Source organism: Poromitra crassiceps (assembly GCF_964638095.1).
Source record: "Poromitra crassiceps genome assembly, chromosome: 20".
Classification (NCBI taxonomy): Eukaryota; Metazoa; Chordata; class Actinopteri; order Beryciformes; family Melamphaidae; genus Poromitra; species Poromitra crassiceps.
Window position 1 is genome coordinate 20775851 of NC_139637.1, and position 25913 is coordinate 20801763.

The following is a 25913-nucleotide window of genomic DNA, read 5'->3' on the forward strand; positions in this document are numbered from 1 at the left end:
TTGTATCTCATAGCGGAAATGACACTACCTCCTCTCTCGTCGCCCCTGGGTGACGTCATTTCTCTGAGACGGACTCTACGTTTGGAAAATGGCGCGTGCTTTGAAGGAAAAACAACTTTCACGAAATATTTACGCCGCCTTGCAGGTAAATCTTTTGAACGGAACAACATTATGACAGCTTGTAGATTAAATATTCTAAACAAAAGAACAATGGTAATTGTTGGAAAGTGTGGCTGAGGAGCTCCGATGACTTTACCTTACATCTGCTTTCCCCTAGTTAGCTAATAGCCTGTGACTGGCTATTAAACAGAGGACGATACGATAGGAGTCCAGGCTTCTCTGCATGCATTTAGTAGTACCACCATATTTAAACCACTCGTGTGTGTGTGTGTGTGTGTGTGTGTGTGTGTGTGTGTGTGTGTGTGTGTGTGTGTGTGTGTGTGTGTGTGTGTGTGTGTGTGTGTGTGTTGTTTCAGGCTGCCTCCTGTCCCTTGGTGGAGGGTCTGTATCTACAGGAAGCAGACAGTATGCAGCAGATGCTGTGTGCTCCCTCCCAGCACCGCACCGACATCCTGGCGTGGTTCTGCAGCAGGTACGCTAACAAAACCGTGCTCCTTTATTCTCATCATCAACACTGAAATCATGTGTAGCAGCATGAAATAGAAGATAACCCAGCACCACATCTTCCTCTCTTTCTTTATCCAACACTTGACAGCATCAATCCAAACTTTGCCAGGTTGAAGGCATCCTCCCTGAGAGCCAAAGACCCAGATGCTTTGAGCAAAGGTAACATGGATTAACATTCCTTGGTATATTCACATGGTTAAATGTCTTGCATGTCTTTTGATGGAAAACCTTATGGAAGGGAAGGTCAATCTCAATGACAGTGGATATATGCATATTCATTCTTGTTTCCTGAGGCTGTTATAAGCTATTGTATTTGTTTTCTTATGTTCAAGCAGACATGGCTAAGCTCGGGCAGGAGTTGATGCTCTGCAAAGCGGACGACTTGGACCTGATCGGGGTGAGACTCGCCGTGTAAAAGCTGGTGTAGCTCAGGAGGGGTTGGTTCTGGTTCTGTCCGTCTAATCTGTGTTTCTGCGCCCCCCACCCAGGGCCATGCGGACCCTGCCCGGCAGCTGCAGTTCCTGCAGCAGCTCGTGACTCTGCTCCCAGGCTGTGGGGGCGCTGCTGCTCAACACAAAAAGGACGAACAGGGGCTCCTGGATGAGCTCTTTGCTGCGGAAAATTGGCCCTACCTCACGCACGTGCTCAACCCCGCATGCGACCCCTGGCCTGCGCACATCAAGTACACACTTTCTGTCTTTTGTCTTCCAAAACATCTTCTCCTTACTTAAAAATGTGCTTATGTTGTGCCTCTTACGTTTCCATCCGATATGAGAAACAAAACTGCGGGGGGTTTTCGGGATGTGTTGTTTTCCTGACTTCCTGCCTCTATATCATTATGCTCTTTACCTGCTGCTCTGTTTTCTCTTTCACCTATCTTATTCATCTCATAGGGCTTTACGGAAGGTCAGCAAGTCGTCTTTCCACGCGCCGAGTAGGAACCCGGACGAGGCTGCTGATGTTGCAGCCCTTCTGCAGTCGACGCAGTCGGCGTTGGAGCGGCTTCAGTCAGAGGTATGGTGTGTGTGCGCGTGTGTTCCTTCAAATCTTATGATTCTTTCTTTGCTTTTTGTTTTCTTCTTCTGTGTGTATAATGGGAGTAGCGATAAACATTTGAGACATGTTTCTGCTTGGAAAAAGTACAAAAAGGCACGCACATCCAGTGAAGGGTTAAAAACCAGGTGCAGGACCGAAGTGCAAGTAAGTAATAAAAAATAGAGTCCGCACACTGGCAGCTGCTCCCAAATATTTAATCGGAGACCACAAAAAGTGTGACGTTTCGGGCAAAAAGCCCTTCCTCAGACATGAATGAAGTGTAGGGACACACCCCTTAAGTACCCTCGCAGGGGTCACCTGACACATCATGTGATGCATAGAAGAGTTAGAAGACATACAGTGCACTTGTTCAACCAGTATACACAATAATCAAATGGCAACTGGCAATATCAAAACTTAAATGTCTCAAAGGACAAGTTACGGTATATAACGGCAGTTTTCAGAACAACTTGAATATCGCATAAACAAGGGTTATCGGGTATAAACCGTCGTAATGAAATGTAATATTTAAGAAGAAAGTGTGATGTAACTATTACGAGGTGGTCTCTGCTACTTTGAAATTGTGGTAGTAGTAAAAAAGTATATGAAGATACCACAGCTATGAAGAAAATGACACAGGACAGAGATAACTCTAGACAGAGCAATATTCATTACAATACAATTACACATTTTTTATTACATGTTTCTGCTTGCCCATGATTCTTACACTTGTAAATTACATGACATTGGCCTTAAAGATATTTTACTAATGTGATTTGGAAATTGGAATGTGAACCTCTCATGCACCTAATTGTATATTATCAGGCCTAGGCACAGACCCTAGGGATTTGGTTGAATATACAGTATGTATTCGTACTATTACTACTAGTACTAGTAGTAGTAGTAGTAGTAGTAGTAGTAGTACTAGTGCTATCATTGTGCTTTTTCCTTCTCTCTCCTCAGTGCGAGTTCCTGCACAGCGAAGCTCAGAGTCCCAGTGTCTTCTCTCCGTGTGCGTTGCGTGTGGCCGTGTGCGACCTGCAGCAGCTGATGTCCGCCTTCAGCCACATCTACGAAACGGACTTCAGAGCCTACTGCAACAGAGACCCACCCGACCTCAGCGCAGAGACGCACGCCTTCCGCAGAGTGCACCGGCTGCTGCTGGCCTGCAACACGGTAGGGATACACGTCGTCCACGTACACGCAATTGTTAGACGTGCAAAAATGGTGTCTCACCCGCTAAGGATGACATGTCACGACTGACGTGTTTTTCTGTTGCTCTCCTCTGTTTCTCAGGAATTGGAGATGCTAAATGAGATCTCTGAAACATCTGTGTCTGTGACGGACAGAGTGAAGCAGCTACAAACACAGCCTCACGACTGGAGTCGCGGAGAGAAGCGCACGTTACGTAAGTGAGCATTCTCTCTCTCTCTCACACACACACACACACAAACACACACACATACATATGTTATGTACGGTAGTTAAATGTTTCCCTTTTGTTTCTTCCAGCGGACCAAGTGGAGGAACTTACCCGTCGGTACAGAGACTTCCTTTCCCTGCATCATGGCTAACGTAGCATAGAGTGCATATTGATAGCAACTCTGACATTTTTGCATAAGCATGCATAGCACAGATGCCTCCAGAAAACCTCCACCCACGATCAAGTTGTCAAGCGTGAGAAACGTGGAAAAAAGAGCCAGTCAGCGTTCCCACATCCAATTCAAAGACTTTTCAGGCCAAATTCCCTCTAATTCAAGGACTCGTATGTTGAGAGATGGATCAAGGTTAATTACTGTTATAACACTGATGTAACTAGCAGTCTTTACAGAAGCTGACAGACAATTGAAAAGAGAGAGGCTTGAATGTGTGAACACTTGACTGCGCTGTTAGTGATGGCAGACTACATGCAGACATAGCCTATTTAATGTTAAGTAAAAAAAAAAAAAACTATTCTCACGCAAAATATATAAATTCAAGCACTTTCAATGACCCATTGCCATGTCTATTTTCAAAAATGTTCAAGGCCTTGACCCCCCCCCCCCTTCAAATTCACAAACTTTCAATCAAGGACCAATGAGAACCCTGGCCCAGTGTGCTCAGACAACTGCTGCTGCTGTAAATGAAGGTTAATCCTCAACAACCACTGTTGATCTGTGGCACATTTTAGCAGCGCTGCACCCATCACCTTATTGTGTGTTGTCTCAGAGAGGAAACTATACTGTTGTGGATACAGTCAGCTACTGTATGTCCACCCTGTTTGATTTTTTTGTAGGACTGAGGTGTTGAGCTTGTAACAACTCACATGATGTTCACATGATAAAACCACATCTTTTATATAAAGTTACTAATTTAATTTGTAAAATAATGTTCAGGAAAGGGGCTGAGCAGCAGCATCCCCCTGTTTATACTTGGCTAATCATTTTTATTTACCTTTGCACTACCCAGTGTGTTGTTTTGTATACTTTTAATATGCTGTCTGAATAAAGGACTAATTTAAGTTGCAGACTTTATTTCCTCCCAGGTTTGGCCCACTACAATGCCATTTCTCATTCATGCATTTTCTATGCAGTGGTCAGATGAGGTTTAACTATCCTCAGTCAAGTGTTTATGTTGACCCTTTCAATTGCCATTTCACACTATTTTGTAACAATAACATGTACTTTGTTTTTTACCAAGTACCATCAAGTATGTAATACATACTTGAGATTGGTACTTGGTAAAAAAACAAAAAAAACATGACTGCATATTAGCCATAGAGGTAACGGTGGAGTGACTGTATATGCCATATACAGTCACCCCACTGTTACCTCAATGGCTGCAGAGATTTCAAGCTTTATAAACAAGCAGTCAAGGTGGAAATGTCCTCCCATAAACACATTGTGTATCATCATTTCTTTGATCAGCCACACATAATCCATAACAGACACACTTGACACAGTTCTGTTTTTCTATTTAATTAATGTGATATGATATTCAGCAAGTATGTACAGTTACACTTATACACCCTCCTGGTGTCAAGAGTTAAATAATGTGCCAGCAGCAGTCAGAAGCCTTCATTTCAAGTCGAGTCAAAGTTGTTGGCATGCCAGTGGGTCCAGAGTCCATCAGCTGCTGTCCTGACACCAAACGGTGCCCTCCATCACCAACTCCTGTTCTAGCATAGCTCTCCACCATCAGAAGATGCTCTGACAGTCCATGTTGTTCTGGAATAGCTCTCCACCATCAGAAGATGATCTGATAAGTCCCTGTTCTGGAATAGCTCTCCTCTCCACCAACAGAAGATGCTCTGACAGTGCCGCCACATGACATCAGCTAGAAGCCTTTCTTGACCAGCCAGTCCTTTAGCTCTGCATCAAAGTGACCTTTGACCCGCAGCGTCATGGTGACCTCGTTGACCTGTGTGGGCAGGTCTTTGCCCGTCACCTCCTTCAGATACTGCTTCACATCGCTCTCCAGAGCCCAGATGTCCCCTTCCACTTTCCGTACCAGGGTGGTCTTGCGGCTGCCGTGCGTCAGGTCCGTGTAGACGGGGATGTTGTGCATGCGGGAGCGGCGGATCATGTACGGTAAAGCCGGCGGCACGTCTGCCGGAGCGACCCAGCCGGACGGGGCAGGGCCGTCGTGTTTATGGGGAATGGGCACTCGTGTCGGCGGGATGAGACGCTCCACGGCAGCGGCAGCGGCAGCTGGGGGGGGGGGTTACCGCATAGAAGGCCCGGTTCTGATAGGCACGGTTCGCCACTCAGATCAGCTGCTGTTACAGCTGCTGTCTTCAGAAATTTCTCTATCAAAATTTAGCCTAACTTTGGAGCATTATTTAGCTCTATTTACGTTTACCCCCGACAAGCGAGCATGACGAGATTGTTACCAATGGATGCCTCTAAGTCTTCTATTGTCATATAATATGAGGATCTTCACTCTGGCTTTAAAAATGAACCAGCTACAGCCTCTGAAATACAGTCAAATCGTCCGGTGTCCTTTTTCATGCACACATCTGCGACCCACTCAAAACGGCCCCGCGACCCACGTTTGGGTCCCGACCCACCAGTTGAGAACCACTGGTTTATATAATCTGTTTGCAAAATGTTGGTCAAACTTTAAAGGACTGTTCCATCAATGAAGTTTGCTCCTGCCTTCCTTTGCAGTTTTATATCACTGTACAGTTTCCAGTGCTTTTATCATTTTATGTGATATTTGCTATTTTTCATAGAAGAAGGGGAAGCCGCACACTCTGTTTCCGGCCGAAACTGTTGTCAAATAAATTACACTTTCTTGCATCTGGAAACAGAGTGTGCGGCTTCTTCTATGACCATTTGCTCCATTGCAAGCACCTCACTGACACTTTCTGCGGTGTGCGTTCTCTTCCTCTCCACTAAGTATTTGCTATTTTTACTATATTTTAATTGTTTTTAAAGTAGGCCTAACTACTTTGAAGTAAACGCTGTCTAAATGTAATGAATTAATCCCAAATAAGAGGGTGTCAATATTAAGACAGAATTGTGTAAAATGTATTGGTCAAAATTTGTCAAATATTTAATGCACAAAATGTGTACAACAATATAAATGTGTGTTTGGATTTTGCTCTTAAGATTGCAACATTGTAACATAATGGCATTCAAAATGCAATGAGATAAATAGTCAAATCAGAGTTTATTTGTATCGGCCTGAAACTTTGGTGATCATTGTTCTGGTGTTTTGTGCTCAATATCTCTGGCTCAACATAATATTGAAGACATTCACTGTAAACTTCTCCTGTCTTGTCTTGTTGCTTCCTCCCTGCGTTAGTCAGAGATGGGCGAAAATACATCATAAAGTATTTTGATACAAATTACAAATACTTGCTCAAAAAATGTATCACAATACAAATACAAAATACTCGTCTGAAAAATGTATTTCAGATACAAATACGTATTTTGTATTTTGAAAATACATAAAAATACATTTAATAAAAACTGATAAAGAGCTGCAACAATTCCAGCTTATCAAATGTGAAATTTTCTGGTTTCCTTAGATGGTAAATCATCTCTTAGTCCTCTGTGACAGTATTCTCCTTAGGGTTGGCACCATGGACGATGGCATCGACCATCGTCGATGGGCTGACCCCCATCGACCTCTGACACTGCTACATCGGACCATCGTGATTATCTGTTTGAATTAAAAATTTGGCAGATTTAATAATAAAAAAGGCTATCTCCACTCAACCGCGACACACGGGGGACGCACAGGCGGCATTAAACAAGCGGCAAAGTGTACCTTATCCCCAGTTCAGAGAAGTGGTAAAACGGAGAGGAAGATAAGATACGCAGAAGTCGGTTGTGTTGTGAAAATGTTAAGAAAGAAGAAACTTCACGTTCTTTCCTGTTTTCAAACCAATGTGAGTAATGTTACAAGTCTTCAACTGTGAATTCAACTTGCCTGTTTCCAGGAACTCTCTCCATTACATACTGTGTAGGCTGCCTGCTGCTGTGTTTCTATCTCTCCTAACGTAACCCAATGTTGGGTTCAAAACTGAGCCCACACAAATCTAACGTTAGCCACCAGTAATTCTGCCCCTTTTCTGCCAGCTAGTTAAATTAAACACACACACGTTGTTGGTCACGATCTGTAACGTTAACCTTTGATTGTTTTGCGCCTTTCAATATTGCTGCTAGTGATAGCCTACTGTTTGAATCGCCTGGCTCTGTGCTGTAGTAGTGGGGTCCACCCGCTATGCCGACCACCCGCTATGCCGACCACCCGCAATGCCGACCTTAGGTTTAGGCGTGGAGGTGGGAGAGGTTAGGTTTTGGGTTAGGGTCTGGGGGAGGTTAGGTTTAGGCATGGCATGGGGGAGGTTAGGTTTGGCGTGGGGGCTGGGAGAGGTTAGGTTTTGGGTTAGGGTCTGGGGGAGGTTAGGTTTAGGCATGGGGGGAGGTTAGGTTTGGCGTGGGGGCTGGGAGAGGTTAGCTCCACCGACACGCTGCACGCCGCCTCGCTCAGCTGGTTCTGCTTGTGGGCTATCGGCATTGCGACCTGTCGGCACTGCGGCCTGTCGGCACATAGACGCGGCACCGTAGTAGTAGCCTATCCAAGCCCGCTGGTCTCTCATGACATGTAGAGCTCAGCTGTCCTGTTGTAAACGTGAACGTACATTGCAGTGGTGCAGCCAAACGGCACCACATGGACTTCATAAATCATTAATTAACCCCACCCCCCGTCAACGACGATGCCAACGTCCATCGCGATGTTTCACTGTGGAACCATCGCGATGGTTATTTAGGTGACATCGCACAACCCTATTGTGTACCCTAACACATTACAGTTCTTTCATTTCAGTTTTAGCTGTTTTTCAGCACAGCTAATTTCTCGCTCACTTCAGCTGTTAATCACCTTCTGTGAGGGCTTTTGACTTACAGGCAGCATTTCTACATGTTAACCTCAAGGTTTGGAACTTTGACCATGTTAGCCCTAGATATCTGACATCATAACAGTATTCCTGGAGATGATGCGCCATGGCTGCAGTTATGGAAATCGCCGGCTCCACGGGCTCCCAAAATCATGACTGACAGACAGACAGACACCGCCCACCCACCTTGGTGCCATCGTGCAAATGTGCGCGGCTCATACTACATCAGAGTTGCTCGAGTGACATCACTGATGACATCACAACTGCCTGAGTAACATCACATTTGGGCAATCAGTGGCTCGAGTGACATCACTGATGACATCACAATTGATCGAGTGACATCACTGATGACATCACAATCATGACCCACACTGCCGCCACACACACTGCCACCCACTTTGCCAATTTTAATTAAGAAGATAATTAGTTGTGTCTTGATACATACAATATGATACACTGGTTTGAATATGCAGTAAACCGTTTCATTTGCAGATAGGCCAGTGCATGCAATATCTAATCATCAATTTATATTAGTAATTTATCTCTGGGGGAATTTCCACCAACACAAGGCTTCATACTAGATGAAGAAGTGATGTGAAGTCTGACTCAAGACCCACCCTACTCTGCCTCTGATTTGTGGTTGAGTTTGTTCTGAGGGTAAGCCAATCAGAGGTAGAGTAGAAGTGACATGTCACATTTCTTTCCTCCACAGTTTAAACCTGTGTCAATGGTAAGAATGTGTCAATTTGAGAATAAAATAACATAAAAATAAAAATAAAGTATTTTATGTATTTAAAATACACAAAATACAAGGTCTGAAAGTATCTTGATACAAATTACATCTTATTTTTCTCGGTCCAGCCAAATACAAATGACAAAATACACAAATGTATTTGAAATACGTATTTGAAATACATGTATTTAAAATACTGCCCATCTCTGGCGTTAGTGTGGTCTAGGTGTGATCTACTCAAATGCTGACAGAGTTCTGTCTAATAGAGTAAAGCCACACATGCAGAAGTCACAAGCAAAGACAGATGCAGAAATAACCCAGCTTCACAAAGAAGTGACATGAGGGTTAGAGAGGAGAGGGAGACTGAGGTAGACTGAGGGAGAGGAGAGGGAGACTGAGGTAGACTGAGGGAGAGGGAGAGAGAGGAGAGGGAGACATTGGGTGCGCCAATAGGGCAGGCGAGGCCAGGCAGCAGCCGAGCTAGGAATCGAGCACGCGAGATGCTTAGTATATATATATATATATATATATATATATATATATATATATACTGTATATACTGTATATATATATATTTATATATATTTGCAGATGTGATTGTTATACATTTGGGTCAAACCTCTGCCAGACTCTTGGTTCATCTTTCAGAACCTCATTGTGCTTCATTGTGTAAAGCCTGGCTGGTGATCCATGAGGTAAAAGTCAGTACCGACACAAATGGAGTTACAGGAGTTACAAACAAGAATAAAAAATGCACTATAGGACGGCCCTCCTCCTCCTCTCCACCAACCCAACTACCACCACATTCTGTCAGAAGCGCTGTGGTTGGTGAAAAGAAACAGACCAGATATCAAGATCATGACTTTGACTTCCTCTTTTGTTCTTTTCGGTTTTGAGGTGTTTCTTATCTATTTCCCGAAATACAGTGAGTTCTTGTGGTGTTGAGCAGAGCATAACAGACCACCCGGTAGATGACATGTGAACTGATTCAGGTACACAGCTGGTGTGAGAAAACATACAGTGATGTCTGCAGACGTCTACGCCAAGGTAGACCTCACCAAGAAAGTTCGATATCAGAGAGGTGAGAAGGGGGAGAGGATTGTGGACATCTATGAGAGCGCAGACAGCGTGAGGATTCGTGACAACCCCTCGGCGAAGGAGAGTACACCACCGGACACCACCGAGGGTCAAAACCAAAGTATCTATCTACTCTATCTATCTATCTATCTATCTATCTATCTATCTATCTATCTATCTATCTATCTATCTATCTATCTATCTATCTATCTATCTATCTATCTATCTATCTATCTATCTATGTTTTTTGTGGCAACTATAGTGACACCTTTTCAGTTTTTGTAATGCGTTACTTTTTAAAACTAGAATGTCGTTTATTTTACTTGTTCTGTTCGAGCAAATATTTATTAAAAAGTTTTTAAAAAATCAAACTGCATCTTGTACAGACAACAGGGCACTAATTGGAAAAGTGCAAGCTAAGTGATCTCCTTCATATTTAATGACATTTGCTGTTTTAAAAACAAAGCATATTGCATGCATTTTAAAATGATTGACAGTACACTTGTTGGCAGTGCAAGTTGTATTGATATATGTTTTGACGTACGTGTATAAAGTAAAAGTACTCTAACAACGAACAAGTACGTTTGTACCTTAACTAGTAATGTGCCTTACAAATTACTTTTAAAAGCAACTTTCCCCAACACAGTTAATTTATGCCCACAGTCACTCCAGTCACTGTAAACTCTGAGAAGAAGAATCCTTTCCGAGCTGCCACAGTGTTTCTGGGGCTGCTGTGTCTTCTCCTCCTGGCTGCGATCATCAGCCTGGGAGTCCTATGTGAGTTTTCAGTTTGGTGATGCTGTTATAGATCATCTAAATAAGTCATGTGAATGTTAATGATCCCCCAACATGTGGTTTATCTCCTACAGTTAATCTTCGTGTGAACAAACTGACCAGAGAGAAAGACCAGTTACAGACCCGTTACAACATCCTGGGAGATAATTTATGTACACAGAGTGAGTAAATTCTGATCATAAGAAGTTAAATGATATCATAAAAAGCACGGGTTAAAGCAGTTCATATTATTTTATGTGTGAGTGTGATCATTTAACACCTTTTGTTTTGTTTTGTTGTGTTGATTTGTCGCAGCCCGATGGTATAATTGTTGGACTAAATTTGACTCTAAGTTGTACTACGTCTCTGCTGAGCGTAAAACCTGGGAAGAGAGCAGGCAGGACTGTCTGAAGAGAGGTGCTGATTTGGTGATCATCAACAGCAAAGAGGAACAGGTGTGTGTGTGTGTGTGTGTGTGTGTGTGTGTGTGTGTGTGTGTGTGTGTGTGTGTGTGTGTGTGTGTGTGTGTGTGTGTGTGTGCGCGCGCGCGCGTGTGCGCGTGCGTGTGTGGGTAGCTTGCATGTGCGCGTGTGTGTGTGAACCCTCTAATTGCGTCTCCACAAACAGGACTTCCTGGTTGGACTAAAGAGGGAGGTGTGGATTGGTCTGACAGACAGAGATGAAGAAGGGACCTGGAGATGGGTGGATGGATCACCTCTGACCACAACGTAAGATCTGATCACATTTGTTCAGACTCATTGGTGTGAGACTTCAGAGTCACTGTACAGTATGGATGATGTCTTCACCACAGGGTTTGACTCCTTGTCCTCCTGTGTTTCAGGTACTGGGGACCGGGGCAGCCTAACGGTTATAACAACGAGGACTGTGCTCAGTTAGCATCATACAGATGGGGTGACTGGTCATGTGACATATTTTACAGATGGATCTGTGAGATGAAGGTGTGACAGGTCCTCAAAACAGCTTTAATAGCCCTTTATTAATATTGACCTAAATGGCTTGGAGTCAAAAGGGTGTAAGTGCATTATAGTAGATTTGACAGGAGAGCCCAGACTCAGATCAGCTGCTCTTAGAGCTGCTGTCTCTCAGTATATAACATGTTTAGTTTATATCATCTGTTACAGCTGCTGTCTCTCAGTATATAACATGTTTTAGTTTATATCATCTGTTACAACTGCTGTCTCTCAGTATATAACATGTTTAGTTTATATCATCTGTTACAACTGCTGTCTCTCAGTATATAACATGTTTTAGTTTATATCATCTGTTACAACTGCTGTCTCTCAGTATATAACATAGTTTATATCATCTGTTACAGCTGCTGTCTCTCAGTATATAACATGTTTTAGTTTATATCATCTGTTACAACTGCTGTCTCTCAGTATATAACATGTTTTAGTTTATATCATCTGTTACAGCTGCTGTCTCTCAGTATATAACATGTTTAGTTTATATCATCTGTTACAACTGCTGTCTCTCAGTATATAACATGTTTAGTTTATATCATCTGTTACAACTGCTGTCTCTCAGTATATAACATGTTTTAGTTTATATCATCTGTTACAACTGCTGTCTCTCAGTATATAACATAGTTTATATCATCTGTTACAGCTGCTGTCTCTCAGTATATAACATGTTTAGTTTATATCATCTGTTACAGCTGCTGTCTCTCAGTATATAACATGTTTAGTTTATATCATCTGTTACAGCTGCTGTCTCTCAGTATATAACATGTTTAGTTTATATCATCTGTTACAGCTGCTGTCTCTCAGTATACAACATGTTTAGTTTATATCATCTGTTACAGCTGCTGTCTCTCAGTATATAACATGTTTAGTTTATATCATCTGTTACAACTGCTGTCTCTCAGTATATAACATGTTTAGTTTATATCATCTGTTACAGCTGCTGTCTCTCAGTATATAACATGTTTCGTTTATATCATTTGTTTGCAAAATGTTGGTCAAACTTTAAAGGAGCATTCCAGCATCATTGAAGTTTGCTCATTTCCTGCCTTCCTTTGCTGTTTTACATCACTGTACAGTTCCCAGTGCTATTATCATTATTGTGCTTGCTGACAAGCAAGGCACAATCTTAAAGTCCGACATACTTATTATTATTCTTCCATCTGCCACAAAAGTCTGTCGCGTAATAACTCCCACATCTTTCGCACGACATAGACATGCCAGACCTCAAAATGAGCGGCTCATTGAGGACATGTATGCTATGACTTTGCTAAGGGTTTGTTACAGCGGTTTGGCCGCTATTCGCCATTAAGCGCCATTTTTTTCCCCATTGACTTGCATGGGGTTTGGAAAAATCTTGCAGTAAATTAGTTGTAATTCAGAAACCATAACAGCTACAGCTACGAAACTTGGTAGGGAGGTTCCCCAATGGTGGAACGAGCTGCCACCTTCGGTCAGGACTGCTGAATCACTGCCGATCTTTCGGAAAAGACTAAAGACTCACCTTTTCAGGCTCCACCTGGGCCCTTCTTGATCTAACTTCTTTCTCTCTCTTCTTTCTCTCTCTTTATTTAATATTATTAAAAAATAAAAAATAAAAAATAAAAAATAAACCCTAAACTAAAACTCGTACCACTGTTCCTTCAGGATTTGTAGTTGTCATAGACTGTGCTCCATAGTTGATTGCTCTATTGCTGACAAAAAGTGTGTTACTGTAAGTCGCTTTGGATAAAAGCATCTGCCAAATGACGTAATGTAATGTAATGTAATGTAATGGAGGTGCACGGAGGGGCCTTTTACTATACACGAAAAAATTGCACCAATTGACCAGATGGTGGCGCTATAACAGCCCTCCTTACCATTTGGTCCATAACTTTTGAACCGTAGGGTCTATCATCAAACTTATTTTTTTCCCTGGATTCCTTGGGTCCTTCCGCATCTACTCATCTAGGCCACGCCCATTTCCGTCAGACTACATTTTCCGCCATTTTGCATTTTGTCCAAAACAGTTTTTTTTGCCATTTCTCCTTGAAACTTTGTCCAATCTTCACTAAACCAAAGCACACATCATGTGATGAGTGTCCTGCACAACGTTTTGTGGTTTTTGAAAAAAAACGCACCGTTGCGATATAATCGACTTCCAAAGTTCGGTGGGTGGGGCCTATTTCAAAAAGATCGTCCGATGCTAACCAAACTTGGTACAGGTGTGGACGGATGTACTCTGAGCCTATAGGAGAAATATTGTGTTGAAGGTGGGGACTGGGACTTTTCCACTGGGAAACACCCACGTCCCAGGTGTCTGGAAGGCAGCATTAGTCCCCCTAATTGCATGGGCAGGGACCTTGCAAGCCAGGCGGTGCATGGCGAGGACAGCAAGCACAATTACATTTTCGGTAGGAAATGTAGACATTCTAGTTTTATGTGATATTTGCTATTTTTACTATATTTTAGTTGTTTTTAAAGTAACTACTTTGAAGTAAATGCTGTCTAAATGTAATGAGTTAATCCCAAATAAGAGGGTGTCAATATTAAGACAGAATTGTGTAAAATGGATTGGGTGACATTGTCAAAATATTGAATGCACAAAATGTTTTCCTGTCCACCACCAAATGCACACAACTTGAATACATGTCATACAATCAACAAATACATACCACACAAGTTGGGAGTTATATATACATTTATTCACAAATTGTCAAATCTGCATTCACAAATCTCACCTGGATTCAGTTGCATTTGTTTGAGAATTTATCAGATGATTCTGGCCCTATAAAACCACACTGTTTTACATAGGTTATTATGTAACCCCCCCCCCCCCCCCCCCCCCCCCCACAGATCTAGCCATCTTGCTTTGGTTGATTGATTAAGTGATTAATGAATCATTATAGTTCAGTTTTGATTGACAGAAGGTGGGTCCGAACATAACCACAGAGGACATTTAGCTATTGGCTCGAACTTCTTTCAGAATGTAAATATGTATAGCCTGATATTAGCTGTTCTGATGCAACTTTGCTTGAATGTGTGAACACTTGTGATGGCAGACTACATGCAGACATAGCCTATTTAATGTTAAGTAAAAAAAAAAAAAATCTATTCTCACGCAAAATATATAAATTCAAGCACTTTCAATGACCCCTGCACCCATCACCTTATTGTGTGTTGTCTCAGAGAGGAAACTATACTGTTGTGGATACAGTCAGCTACTGTATGTCCACCCTGTTTGATTTTTTGTAGGACTGAGGTGTTGAGCTTGTAACAAGTCACATGTTCACATGATAATGGGTGCAAAAAAACCACATCTTTTATATAAAGTTACTAATTGAATTTGTAAAATAGTGTTCAGGAAAGGGGCTGAGCAGCAGCAGCATCCCCGTTTATACTTGGCTAATCATTTTTATTTACCTTTGCACTACCCAGTGTGTTGTTTTGTATACTTTTAATATGCTGTCTGAATAAAGGACTAATTTAAGTTGCAGACTTTTATCCCCACCAAGTTTGACACTACAATGCCATTTCTCATTCATGCTTTTGTCTATGCAGTGGTCAGATGAGGTTTAACTATCCTCAGTCAAGTGTTTATGTTGACCCTTTCAATTGCTATTTCACACTATTTTGTAACAATAACATGTACTTTTTTTTTGGCCAAGTACCATCAAGTATGTACATACTTGAGATTGGTACTTGGTTAAAAAAACAAAAACATGACTGCATATTAGCCATAGAGGTAACGGTGGAGTGACTGTATATGCCATATACAGTCACCCCACTGTTACCTCAATGGCTGCAGAGATTTCAAGCTTTATAAACAAGCAGTCAAGGTGGAAATGTCCTCCCATAAACACATTGTGTATCATCATTTCTTTGATCAGCCACACATAATCCATAACAGACACACTTGACACAGTTCTGTTTTTCTATTTAATTAATGTGATATGATATTCAGCAAGTATGTACAGTTACACTTATACACCCTCCTGGTGTCAAGAGTTAAATAATGTGCCAGCAGCAGTCAGAAGCCTTCATTACAAGTCGAGTCAAAGTTGTTGGCATGCCAGTGGGTCCAGAGTCCATCAGCTGCTGTCCTGACACCAAACAGTGCCCTCCATCACCAAATCCTGTTGTTCTAGCATAGCTCTCCACCATCAGAAGATGCTCTGACAGTCCATGTTCTGGAATAGCTCTCCTCTCCACCAACAGAAGATGCTCTGACAGTGCCGCCACATGACGTCAGCTAGAAGCCTTTCTTGACCAGCCAGTCCTTTAGCTCTGCATCAAAGTGACCTTTGACCCGCAGCGTCATGGTGACCTCGTTGACCTGTGTGGGCAGGTCTTTGCCCGTCACCTCCTTCAGATACTGCTTCACGTCGCTCTCCAGAGCCCAGATGTCCCCTTCCACTTTCCGTACCAGGGTGGTCTTGCGGCTGCCGTGCGTCAGGTCTGTGTAGACGGGGATGTTGTGCATGCGGGAGCGGCGGATCATGTACGGTAAAGCCGGCGGCACGTCTGTCGGAGCGACCCAGCCGGACGGGGCAGGGCCGTCGTGTTTAGGGGGAATGGGGACTCGTGTCGGCGGGATGAGACGCTCCACAAACTTGTATTCCTCCGTCGACTCCAGTATTGAAGTGGGCTTCTCCGCTGGAGCAGCGCTACACACCGACCGCAGCCCGGCAGCGGCAGCTCTCGGTGCCCGCCGGTGCAGGGGCTGGGGCAGCTGATGTCGGTGGGCAGGGGGAGTTTTAGACCTGTCCGCGGGTTTTAGAGTTCGTTGTGCTTGTAATTTGGGAGTCTTTCTGTGTATTGAGCTAATTGTTAAACTGTGGTTGTGTTACTGACAGACTGTAACGATACAGCGACCTAAAGGCTGTGGAAGACAACTCATAATAGTCCGCCCTCACCAATGCGTAAAAAGACGCACGCAGTGCGCACAGAGACCTCAGACTTGCACGTACAGTAGGCTATATATATTGTGTGTGTGTGTGTGTGTGTGTGTGTGTGTGAAGACTCAGATCAGCTGCTGTTACAGCTGCTGTCTTCAGAATTTTCTCTATCAAAATTTAGCCTAACTTTGGAGCATTATTTAGCTCTATTTACGTTTACCCCCGACAAGCGAGCATGACGATCGTTACCAGTGGATGCCTCTAAGTCTTCTATTGTCATATAGTATGAGGATCTTCACTCTGGCTTTAAAAATGAACCAGCTACAGCCTCTGAAATACAGTCAAATCGTCCGGTGTCCTTTTTCATGCACACATCTGTGACCCACTCAAAACGGCCCCGCGACCCACGTTTGGGTCCCGACCCACCAGTTGAAAACCACTGGTTTATATCATCTGTTTGCAAAATGTTGGTTAAACTTTAAGGAGCATTCCAGCATCATTGAAGTTTGCTCATTTCCTGCCTTCCTTTGCAGTTTTATATCACTGTACAGTTTCCAGTGCTATTATCATTTTATGTGATATTTGCTATTTTTCATAGAAGGGGAAGCCACACACTCTGGTTCCAGCCAAAACTGTTGTCAAATAAATTACACTTTCTTGCATCTGGAACCAGAGTGTGCGGCTTCCCCTTCCTCTATGACCATTTGCTCCATTGCCAGCACCTCACTGACACTTTCTGCGGTGTGCGTTCTCTTCCTCTCCACTAAGTATTTGCTATTTTTACTATATTTTAATTGTTTTTAAAGTAACTACTTTGAAGTCAACGCTGTCTAAATGTAATGAATTAATCCCAAATAAGAGGGTGTCAATATTAAGACAGAATTGTGTCAAATGTATTGGTCAAAATTTGTCACATATTTAATGCACAAAATGTGTACAACAATATAAATGTGTGTTTGGATTTTGCTCTTAAGATTGCAACAATGTAACATAATGACATTCAAAATGCAATGAGATAAATAGTCAAGTCAGAGTTTATTTGTATCGGCCTGAAACTTTGGTGATCATTGTTCTGGTGTTTTGTGCTCAATGTCTCTGGCTCAACATAATATTAAAGACATTCACTGTAAACTTCTTCTGTCTTGTCTTGTCACTTCCTCCCTGTGTTAGTGTGGTCTAGGTGTGATCTACTCAAATGCTGACAGAGTTCTGTCATAATAGAGTAAAGCCACAGATGCAGAAGTCACAAGCAAAGACAGATGCAGAAATAACCCAGCTTCACAAAGAAGTGACATGAGGGTTAGAGAGGAGAGGGAGAGAGACTGAGGGAGAGGAGAGGGAGACATTGGGTGCGCCAATAGGGCAGGCGAGGCCACGCAGCAGCCGAGCTAGGAATCGAGCACGCGAGATGCTTAGTATATATAAATATATATATATATATACTGTATATACCGTATATATATATATATTTATATTTATATATATTTGCAGATGTGATTGTTATACATTTGGGTCAAACCTCTGCCAGACTGTTGGTTCATCTTTCAGAACCTCATTGGTTCTTCATTGTGTAAAGTCTGGCTGGTGATCCACAAGGAAAAAGTCAGTAGCGACACAAATGGAGTTACAGGAGTTACAAACAAGAAATAAAAAATACACTATAGGACGTCCCTCCTCGTCTCCACCAACCCAACTACCACCACATTTTGTCTGAAGCGCTGTGGTTGGTGAAAACAAACAGACCAGATATCAAGATCATGACTTTGACTTCCTCTTTTGTTCTTTTCCGTTTTGAGGTGTGCATTTCTTATCTATTTCCTGAACATCGAAATACAGTGGGTTCTTGTGGTGTTGAGGAGAGCATAACAGACCACCCGGTAGATGACATGTGAACTGATTCAGGTACACAACTGATGTGTGAGAAAACATACAGCGATGTCTGCAGACGTGTACGCCAAGGTAGACCTTACCAAGAAAGTTAGATATCAGAGAGACGAGAAGGAGGAGAGGATTGTGGACATCTATGAGAACGCAGACAGCATGAGGATTCGTGACAACCCCTCGGCGGAGGAGAGTACACCACCGGACACCACTGAGGGTCAACACCAAAGTATCTATCTATATATCTATCTATCTATCTATCTATCTATCTATCTATCTATCTATCTATCTATCTATCTATCTATCTATCTATCTATCTATCTATCTATCTATCTATCTATCTATCTATGTTTTTTGTGGCAACTATAGTGACACCTTTTCAGTTTTTGTAATGCATTACTTTTTAAAACTAGAATGTCGTTTATTTTACTTGTTGTTCTGTTCGAGCAAATATTTATTAAAAAGTTTAAAAAAAATCTCACTGCATCTTGTACAGACAACAGGGCACTAATTGGAAAAGTGCAAGCTGAGTAAGTCTCCTTCATATTTAATGACATTTGCTGTTTTAAAAACAAAGCATATTGCATGCATTTTAAAATGATTGACAGTACACTTGTTGGCAGTGCAAGTTGTATTGATATATGTTTTGACGTACGTGTAGAACGTAAAAGTACTCTAACAACGAACAAGTACGTTTGTACCTTAACTAGTAATGTGCCTTACAAATTACTTTTAAAAGCAACTTTCCCCAACACAGTTCATTTATGCCCACAGTCACTCCAGTCACTGTAAACTCTGAGAAGAGGAATCCTTTCCGAGCTGCCACAGTGTTTCTGGGGCTGCTGTGTCTTGTCCTCCTGGCTGTGATCATCAGCCTGGGAGTCCTATGTGAGTTTTCAGTTTGGTGATGCTGTTATAGATCACCTCAATAAGTCATGTGAATGTTAAAGGAACACTCCGCCCATTTTCAACCAGCTTTGTATCATTAGAACATCAGTAGTATATCAGAAAACTGTAAACGGTTTTGAAGTCTGTCATTTAATTTGACAGTTATTGAGTGTTAAAGTGTGGACCAGTGACATCACTGGTCCACACTAACTCAAATTAATAACTCATTAACTCAAATAAACTCTCAATAACTGTCAAACTATTCATCATTCATCTAGTTTGACAGTTATTGAGAGTTGATTTGAGTTAATGAGTTATTAATTTGAGTTAGTGTGGACCAGTGATGTCACTGGTCCACACTTTAACACTCAATAACTGTCAAATTAAATGACAGACTTCAAAACAGTTTACAGTTTTCTGATATACTACTGATGTTCTAATGATACAAAGCTGGTTGAAAATGGGCAGAGTGTTCCTTTAATGATCCCCCAACATGTGGTTTATCTCCTATGGCAGTTATTCAGGACAAAACCAGCAGGAACGATGAGGGAAATCTTCGTGTGGACAAACTGACCAGAGAGAAAGACCAGTTGCAGACCAGTTACAACAACCTGACTAAGGAGAGAGATCAGTTACAGACCCGTTGCAACAACCTCACTAATGAGAGAGAGCAGTTGCAGACCATCCTGGGAGATTTATGTACACAGAGTGAGTAAATTCTGATCATAAGAAGTTAAATGATATCATTAAAGCACGGGTTAAAGCAGTTCATATTATTTTATGTGTGAGTGTGATCATTTAACACATCTTTTGTTTTGTTTTGTTGTGTTGATTTGTCGCAGCCCAAAGGGATAATTGTTGGACTAAATTTGACTCTAACTTGTACTACGTCTCTGGTGAGCGTAAAACCTGGGAAGAGAGCAGGCAGGACTGTCTGAAGAGAGGAGCTGATCTGGTGATCATCAACAGCAAAGAGGAACAGGTGTGTGTGTGTGTGTGTGTGTGTGTGTGTGTGTGTGTGTGTGTGTGTGTGTGTGTGTGTGTGTGTGTGTGTGTGTGTGTGTGTGTGTGTGTGTGTGTGTGTGTGTGTGTGTGTGTGTGTGCCTGCGTATGCGTGCGTGGATGGGTGGGTGGTTAGCTTGCATGTGCAGTGAACACTGAACCCTCTAATTGTGTCTCCACAAACAGGACTTCCTGGTTGGACTAAAGAGATGGTGCTGGATTGGTCTGACAGACAGAGATGAAGAAGGGAACTGGAGATGGGTGGATGGATCACCTCTGACCACAGAGTAAGATCTGATCACATTTGTTCTGACTGAGACTTCAGAGTCACTGTACAGTATGGATGATGTCTTCACTACAGGCTTTGACTCCTTGTCCTCCTGTGTTTCAGGTACTGGCGGGGGCAGCCTGACAATTATAACAACGAGGACTGTGCTCAGTTAGATTCATACAGATGGACTGACGAGTCATGTGACAAAGTTAACAAGTGGATCTGTGAGATGAAGGTGTGACAGGTCCTCAAAACAGCTTTGATTTAATAGTCCTTTATTAATATTGACCTAAATGGCTTGGAGTCAAAAGGGTGTATAAGTGCATTATAGTAGATTTGACAGGAGAGCCCAGACTCAGATCATCTGTTACAGCTGCTGTCTCTCAGTATATAACATGTTTAGTTTATATCATCTGTTTGCAAAATGTTGGTCAAACTTTAAAGGACTGTTCCAGCATCATTGAAGTTTGCTTATTTCCTGCCTTCCTTTGCTGTTTTACATCACTGTACAGTTTCCAGTGCTATTATCATTTTATGTGATATTTGCTATTTTTACTATATTTTAGTTGTTTTTAAAGTAACTACTTTGAGGTAAACGCTGTCTAAATGTAATGAGTCAATCCCAAATAAGAGGGTGTCAATATTAAGACAGAATTGTGTAAAATCTATTGGGTCACATTGTCAAAATATTGAATGCACAAAATGTTTTCCTGTCCACCACCAAATGCACACAACTTGAATACATGTCATACAATCAACAAATACATACCACACAAGTTGGAAGTTATATATACATTTATTCACAAATTGTCAAATCAGCATTCACAAATCTCACCTGGATTCAGTTGCATTTGTTTGAGATTTTATCAGATGATTCTGGCCCTATAAAACCACACTTTGTTTTACATAGGTTATTATCTAAAAGTTCACTCTCTGTCTCTCACTCTTTTTTATTACTTAGTTAGTCCAATGAATTGTGGGCACTATTCAGTGTTCTGTTGTCTAATATCCTGTAACGTTCATAATTATAGTAGGCTACTTTACTTTTTCCTAAGTTTATTGTGTTGTGCACTCACTCAGTATCTCTCCTAAGCCATATATCAGTCATGCGACTGATTCCTATCAGCAGCTGTGGCTGCTAGATGCTACTTTCTCTTTTGTAAATAACTCAAAGCTGTGTGGGTGTGATCCCCCTATGTCACCTAATATACAATCAAGTGATGGTAATTGCAATACTGTACTTCTGATCTGAGATAGAACACATGGTTGAAAATGGTGCTGGGGTATGATGTGTTTCCATGGCAATGTACTCATATTTTTACATATTTTGGTTTCACTTCCTTCATGTGGTTGTTAGTAGCTTGATGTCTTTTCTAGATGTCTTTTTTAAAAGCTTTTGAATAAACTTCGTTATTGTGTGTTGTCTCAAGAGAGGAAACTATACTGTTGTTAGATACAGTCAGCTACTGTATGTCCACCCTGTTTGATTTTTTTGTAGGACTGAGGTGTTGAGCTTGTAACAACTCACATGATGTTCACATGATAAAACCACATCTTTTATATAAAGTTACTAATTGAATTGTAAAATAGTGTTCAGCTGAGCAGCAGCATCCCCCTGTTTATACTTGGCTAATCATTTTTATTTACCTTTGCACTACCCAGTGTGTTGTTTTGTATACTTTAATATGCTGTCTGAATAAAGGACTAATTTAAGTTGCAGACTTTATTTCCTGCCAGGTTTGGCCCACTACAATGCCATTTCTCATTCATGCTTTTGTCTATGCAGTGGTCAGATGAGGAACTATCCTCAGTCAAGTGTTTATGTTGACCCTTTCAAGTGCTATTTCACACTATTTTGTAACAATAACATGTACTTTTTTTTTTTTACCAAGTACCATCAAGTATGTAATACATACTTGAGATTGGTACTTGGTAAAAAAAAAAACATGACTGCATATTAGCCATAGAGGTAATGGTGGAGTGACTGTATATCACCCCACTGTTACCTCAATGGCTGCAGAGATTTCAAGCTTTATAAACAAGCAGTCAAGGTGGAAATGTCCTCCCATAAACACATTGTGTATCATTTCTTTGACCAGCCACACATAATCCATAACAGACACACTTGACACAGTTCTGTTTTTCTATTTAATTAATGTGATATGATATTCAGCAAGTATGTACAGTTATACTTATACACCCTCCTGGTGTCAAGAGTTAAATAATGTGCCAGCAGCAGTCAGAAGCCTTCATTTCAAGTCAAGTCAAAGTTGTTGGCATGCCAGTGGGTCCAGAGTCCATCAGTTGCTGTCCTGACACCAAACAGTGGCCTCCATCACCAAATCCTGTTGTTCAGGCATAGCTCTCCACCATCAGAAGATGCTCTGACAGTCCATGTTGTTCTGGAATAGCTCTCCTCTCCACCAACAGAAGATGCTCTGACAGTGCTGCCACATGACATCAGCTAGAAGCCTTTCTTGACCAGCCAGTCCTTTAGCTCTGCAACAAAGTGACCTTTGACCCGCAGCGTCATGGTGACCTCGTTGACCTGTGTGGGCAGGTCTTTGCCCGTCACCTCCTTCAGATACTGCTTCACGTCGCTCTCCAGAGCCCAGATGTCCCCTTCCACTTTCCGTACCAGGGTGGTCTTGCGGCTGCCGTGCGTCAGGTCCGTGTAGACGGGGATGTTGTGCATGCGGGAGCGGCGGATCATGTACGGTAAAGCCGGCGGCACGTCTGTCGGAGCGACCCAGCCGGACGGGGCAGGGCCGTCGTGTTTAGGGGGAATGGGGACTCGTGTCGGCGGGATGAGACGCTCCACAAACTTGTATTCCTCCGTCGACTCCAGTATTGAAGTGGGCTTCTCCGCTGGAGCAGCGCTACACACCGACCGCAGCCCGGCAGCGGCAGCTCTCGGTGCCCGCCGGTGCAGGGGCTGGGGCAGCTGATGTCGGTGGGCACAGGGAGTTTTGGACCTGTCCGCGGGATTTAGAGTTCGTTGTGCTTGTAATTTGGGAGTCTTTCTGTGTATTGAGCTAATTGTTAAACTGTGGTTGTGTTACTGCCAGACTGTAACGATACAGCGACCTAAAGAACCTGGCTGTGGAAGACAACTCATAATAGTCCGCCCTCACCAATGCGTAAAAAGACGCACGGAGTGCGCACAGAGACCTCAGACTTGCACGTACAGTAGCTAGGCTATATATTGTGTGTGTGTGGGGGGGGGGGTTACCACATAGAAGGCCCGGTTCTGATAGGCACGGTTCACCACTGAAACTCAGATCAGCTGCTGTTACAGCTGCTGTCTTCAGAATTTTCTCTATCAAAATTTAGCCTAACTTTAGAGCATTATTTAGCTCTATTTACGTTTACCCCCGACAAGCGAACATGACGAGATTGTTACCAATGGATGCCCCTAAGTCTTCTATTGTCATATAGTATGAGGATCTTCACTCTGACTTTAAAAATGAACCAGCTACAGCCTCTGAATACAGTCAAATCGTCCGGTGTGGCGGTGTCCTTTTTCATGCACACATCTGCGACCCACTCAAAACGGCCCCGCGACCCACGTTTGGGTCCCGACCCACCAGTTGAGAACCACTGGTTTATATCATCTGTAATGTTGGTCAAACTTTAAAGGAGCGTTCCAGCATTGAAGTTTGCTCATTTCCTGCCTTCCTTGGCTGTTTTACATCACTGTACAGTTTCCAGTGCTATTATCATTTTATGTGATATTTGCTATTTTTCATAGAAGAAGGGGAAGCCGCACACTCTGGTTCCGGCCGAAACTGTTGTCAAATAAATTACACTTTCTTGCATCTGGAAGCAGAGTGTGCGGCTTCTTCTATGACCATTCGCTCCATTGCCAGCACCTCACTGACACTTTCTGCGGTGTGTGTTCTCTTCCTCTCCACTAAGTATTTGCTATTTTTACTATATTTTAATTGTTTTTAAAGTAGGCCTAACTACTTTGAAGTAAACGCTGTCTAAATGTAATGAATTAATCCCAAATAAGAGGGTGTCAATATTAAGACAGAATTGTGTAAAATGTATTGGTCAAAATTTGTCAAATATTTAATGCACAAAATGTGTACAACAATATAAATGTGTGTTTGGATTTTGCTCTTAAGATTGCAACAATGTAACAGATGGCATTCAAAATGCAATGAGATAAATAGTCAAATCAGAGTTTATTTGTATCGGCCTGAAACTTTGGTGATCATTGTTCTGGTGTTTTGTGCTCAATGTCTCTGGCTCAACATAATATTAAAGACATTCACTGTAAACTTCTCCTGTCTTGTCTTGTTGCTTCCTCCCTGCGTTAGTCAGAGATGGGCGAAAATACATCATAAAGTATTTTGATACAAATTACAAATACTTGCTCAAAAAATGTATCACAATACAAATACAAAATACTCGTCTGAAAAATGTATTTCAGATACAAATACGTATTTTGTATTTTGAAAATACATAAAAATACATTTTATAAAAACTGATAAAGAGCTGCAACAATTCCAGCTTATCAAATGTGAAATTTTCTGGTTTCCTTAGATGGTAAATCATCTCTTAGTCCTCTGTGACAGTATTCTCCTTAGTGTTGGCACCATGGACAATGGCATCGACCATCGTCGATGGGCCGACCCCCATCGACCTCTGACACTGCTACATCGGACCATCGTGATTATCTGTTTGAATTAAAAATTTGGCAGATTTAATAATAAAAAAGGCTATCTCCACTCAACCGCGACACACGGGGGACGCACAGGCGGCATTAAACAAGCGGCAAAGCGTACCTTATCCCCAGTTCAGAGAAGTGGTAAAACGGAGAGGAAGATAAGATACGCAGAAGTCGGTTGTGTTGTGAAAATGTTAAGAAAGAAGAAACTTCACGTTCTTTCCTGTTTTCAAACCAATGTGAGTAATGTTACAAGTCTTCAACTGTGAATTCAACTCGCCTGTTTCCAGGAACTCTCTCCATTACGTAGTAGGCTGCCTGCTGCTGTGTTTCTATCTCTCCTAACGTAACCCAATGTTAGGTTCAAAACTGAGCCCACACAAATCTAACGTTAGCCACCAGTAATTCTGCCCCTTTTCTGCCAGCTAGTTAAATTAAACACACACACGTTGTTGGTCACGATCTGTAACGTTAACGTTTGATTGTTTTGCGCCTTTCAATATTGCTGCTAGTGATAGCCTACTGTTTGAATCGCCTGGCTCTGTGCTGTAGTAGTAGCCTATCCAAGCCCGCTGGTCTCTCATGACATGTAGAGCTCAGCTGTCCTGTTGTAAACGTGAACGTACATTGCAGTGGTGCAGCCAAACGGCACCACATGGACTTCATAAATCATTAATTAACCCCACCCCCCGTCAACGACGA

The 25913-nt window shown here is 42.2% G+C and overlaps 3 protein-coding genes and 2 pseudogenes across 5 annotated transcripts; 2 read left to right on the top strand and 3 right to left on the bottom strand.

Annotated features, from left to right (window-relative positions):
- The first annotated feature begins 4 nt into the window (after positions 1-4).
- Positions 5-4023, top strand: haus7 (HAUS augmin-like complex, subunit 7). The gene is made up of 9 exons (XM_083656530.1): positions 5-145; positions 477-592; positions 716-786; positions 963-1024; positions 1116-1309; positions 1521-1641; positions 2626-2838; positions 2959-3070; positions 3175-4023. Exons 1-9 carry the CDS (start codon positions 89-91, stop codon positions 3234-3236), a joined length of 1008 nt encoding a protein of 335 aa, XP_083512656.1. The 5' UTR covers positions 5-88; the 3' UTR covers positions 3237-4023.
- A 954-nt stretch (positions 4024-4977) lies between these two features.
- On the bottom strand, positions 4978-9424 carry LOC310794945 (large ribosomal subunit protein mL49-like; the record flags this gene model as incomplete). The annotated part of the gene is made up of 2 exons (XM_083656976.1): positions 4978-5351; positions 9403-9424. The coding sequence occupies 2 exons, from the start codon at positions 9422-9424 to the stop codon at positions 4978-4980; spliced, it is 396 nt and encodes a 131-aa protein (XP_083513102.1).
- A 6424-nt stretch (positions 9425-15848) lies between these two features.
- LOC310794946 (large ribosomal subunit protein mL49 pseudogene) lies at positions 15849-16731 on the bottom strand (annotated as a pseudogene). Its single transcript has 2 exons — positions 16715-16731; positions 15849-16359 (listed from the first exon to the last, which is right to left on the bottom strand). The product of its transcript is annotated as a large ribosomal subunit protein mL49 pseudogene (transcript).
- A 3041-nt stretch (positions 16732-19772) lies between these two features.
- On the top strand, positions 19773-20777 carry LOC310794947 (CD209 antigen-like; the record flags this gene model as incomplete). The annotated part of the gene is made up of 4 exons (XM_083656977.1): positions 19773-19971; positions 20106-20245; positions 20452-20552; positions 20657-20777. 4 exons carry the CDS (start codon positions 19773-19775, stop codon positions 20775-20777), a joined length of 561 nt encoding a protein of 186 aa, XP_083513103.1.
- Positions 20778-23000: 2223 nt separating this feature from the next.
- Positions 23001-25162, bottom strand: LOC310794948 (large ribosomal subunit protein mL49 pseudogene; annotated as a pseudogene). The gene is made up of 2 exons: positions 25118-25162; positions 23001-23480 (listed from the first exon to the last, which is right to left on the bottom strand). The product of its transcript is annotated as a large ribosomal subunit protein mL49 pseudogene (transcript).
- Between the last annotated feature and the right edge of the window lie 751 nt (positions 25163-25913).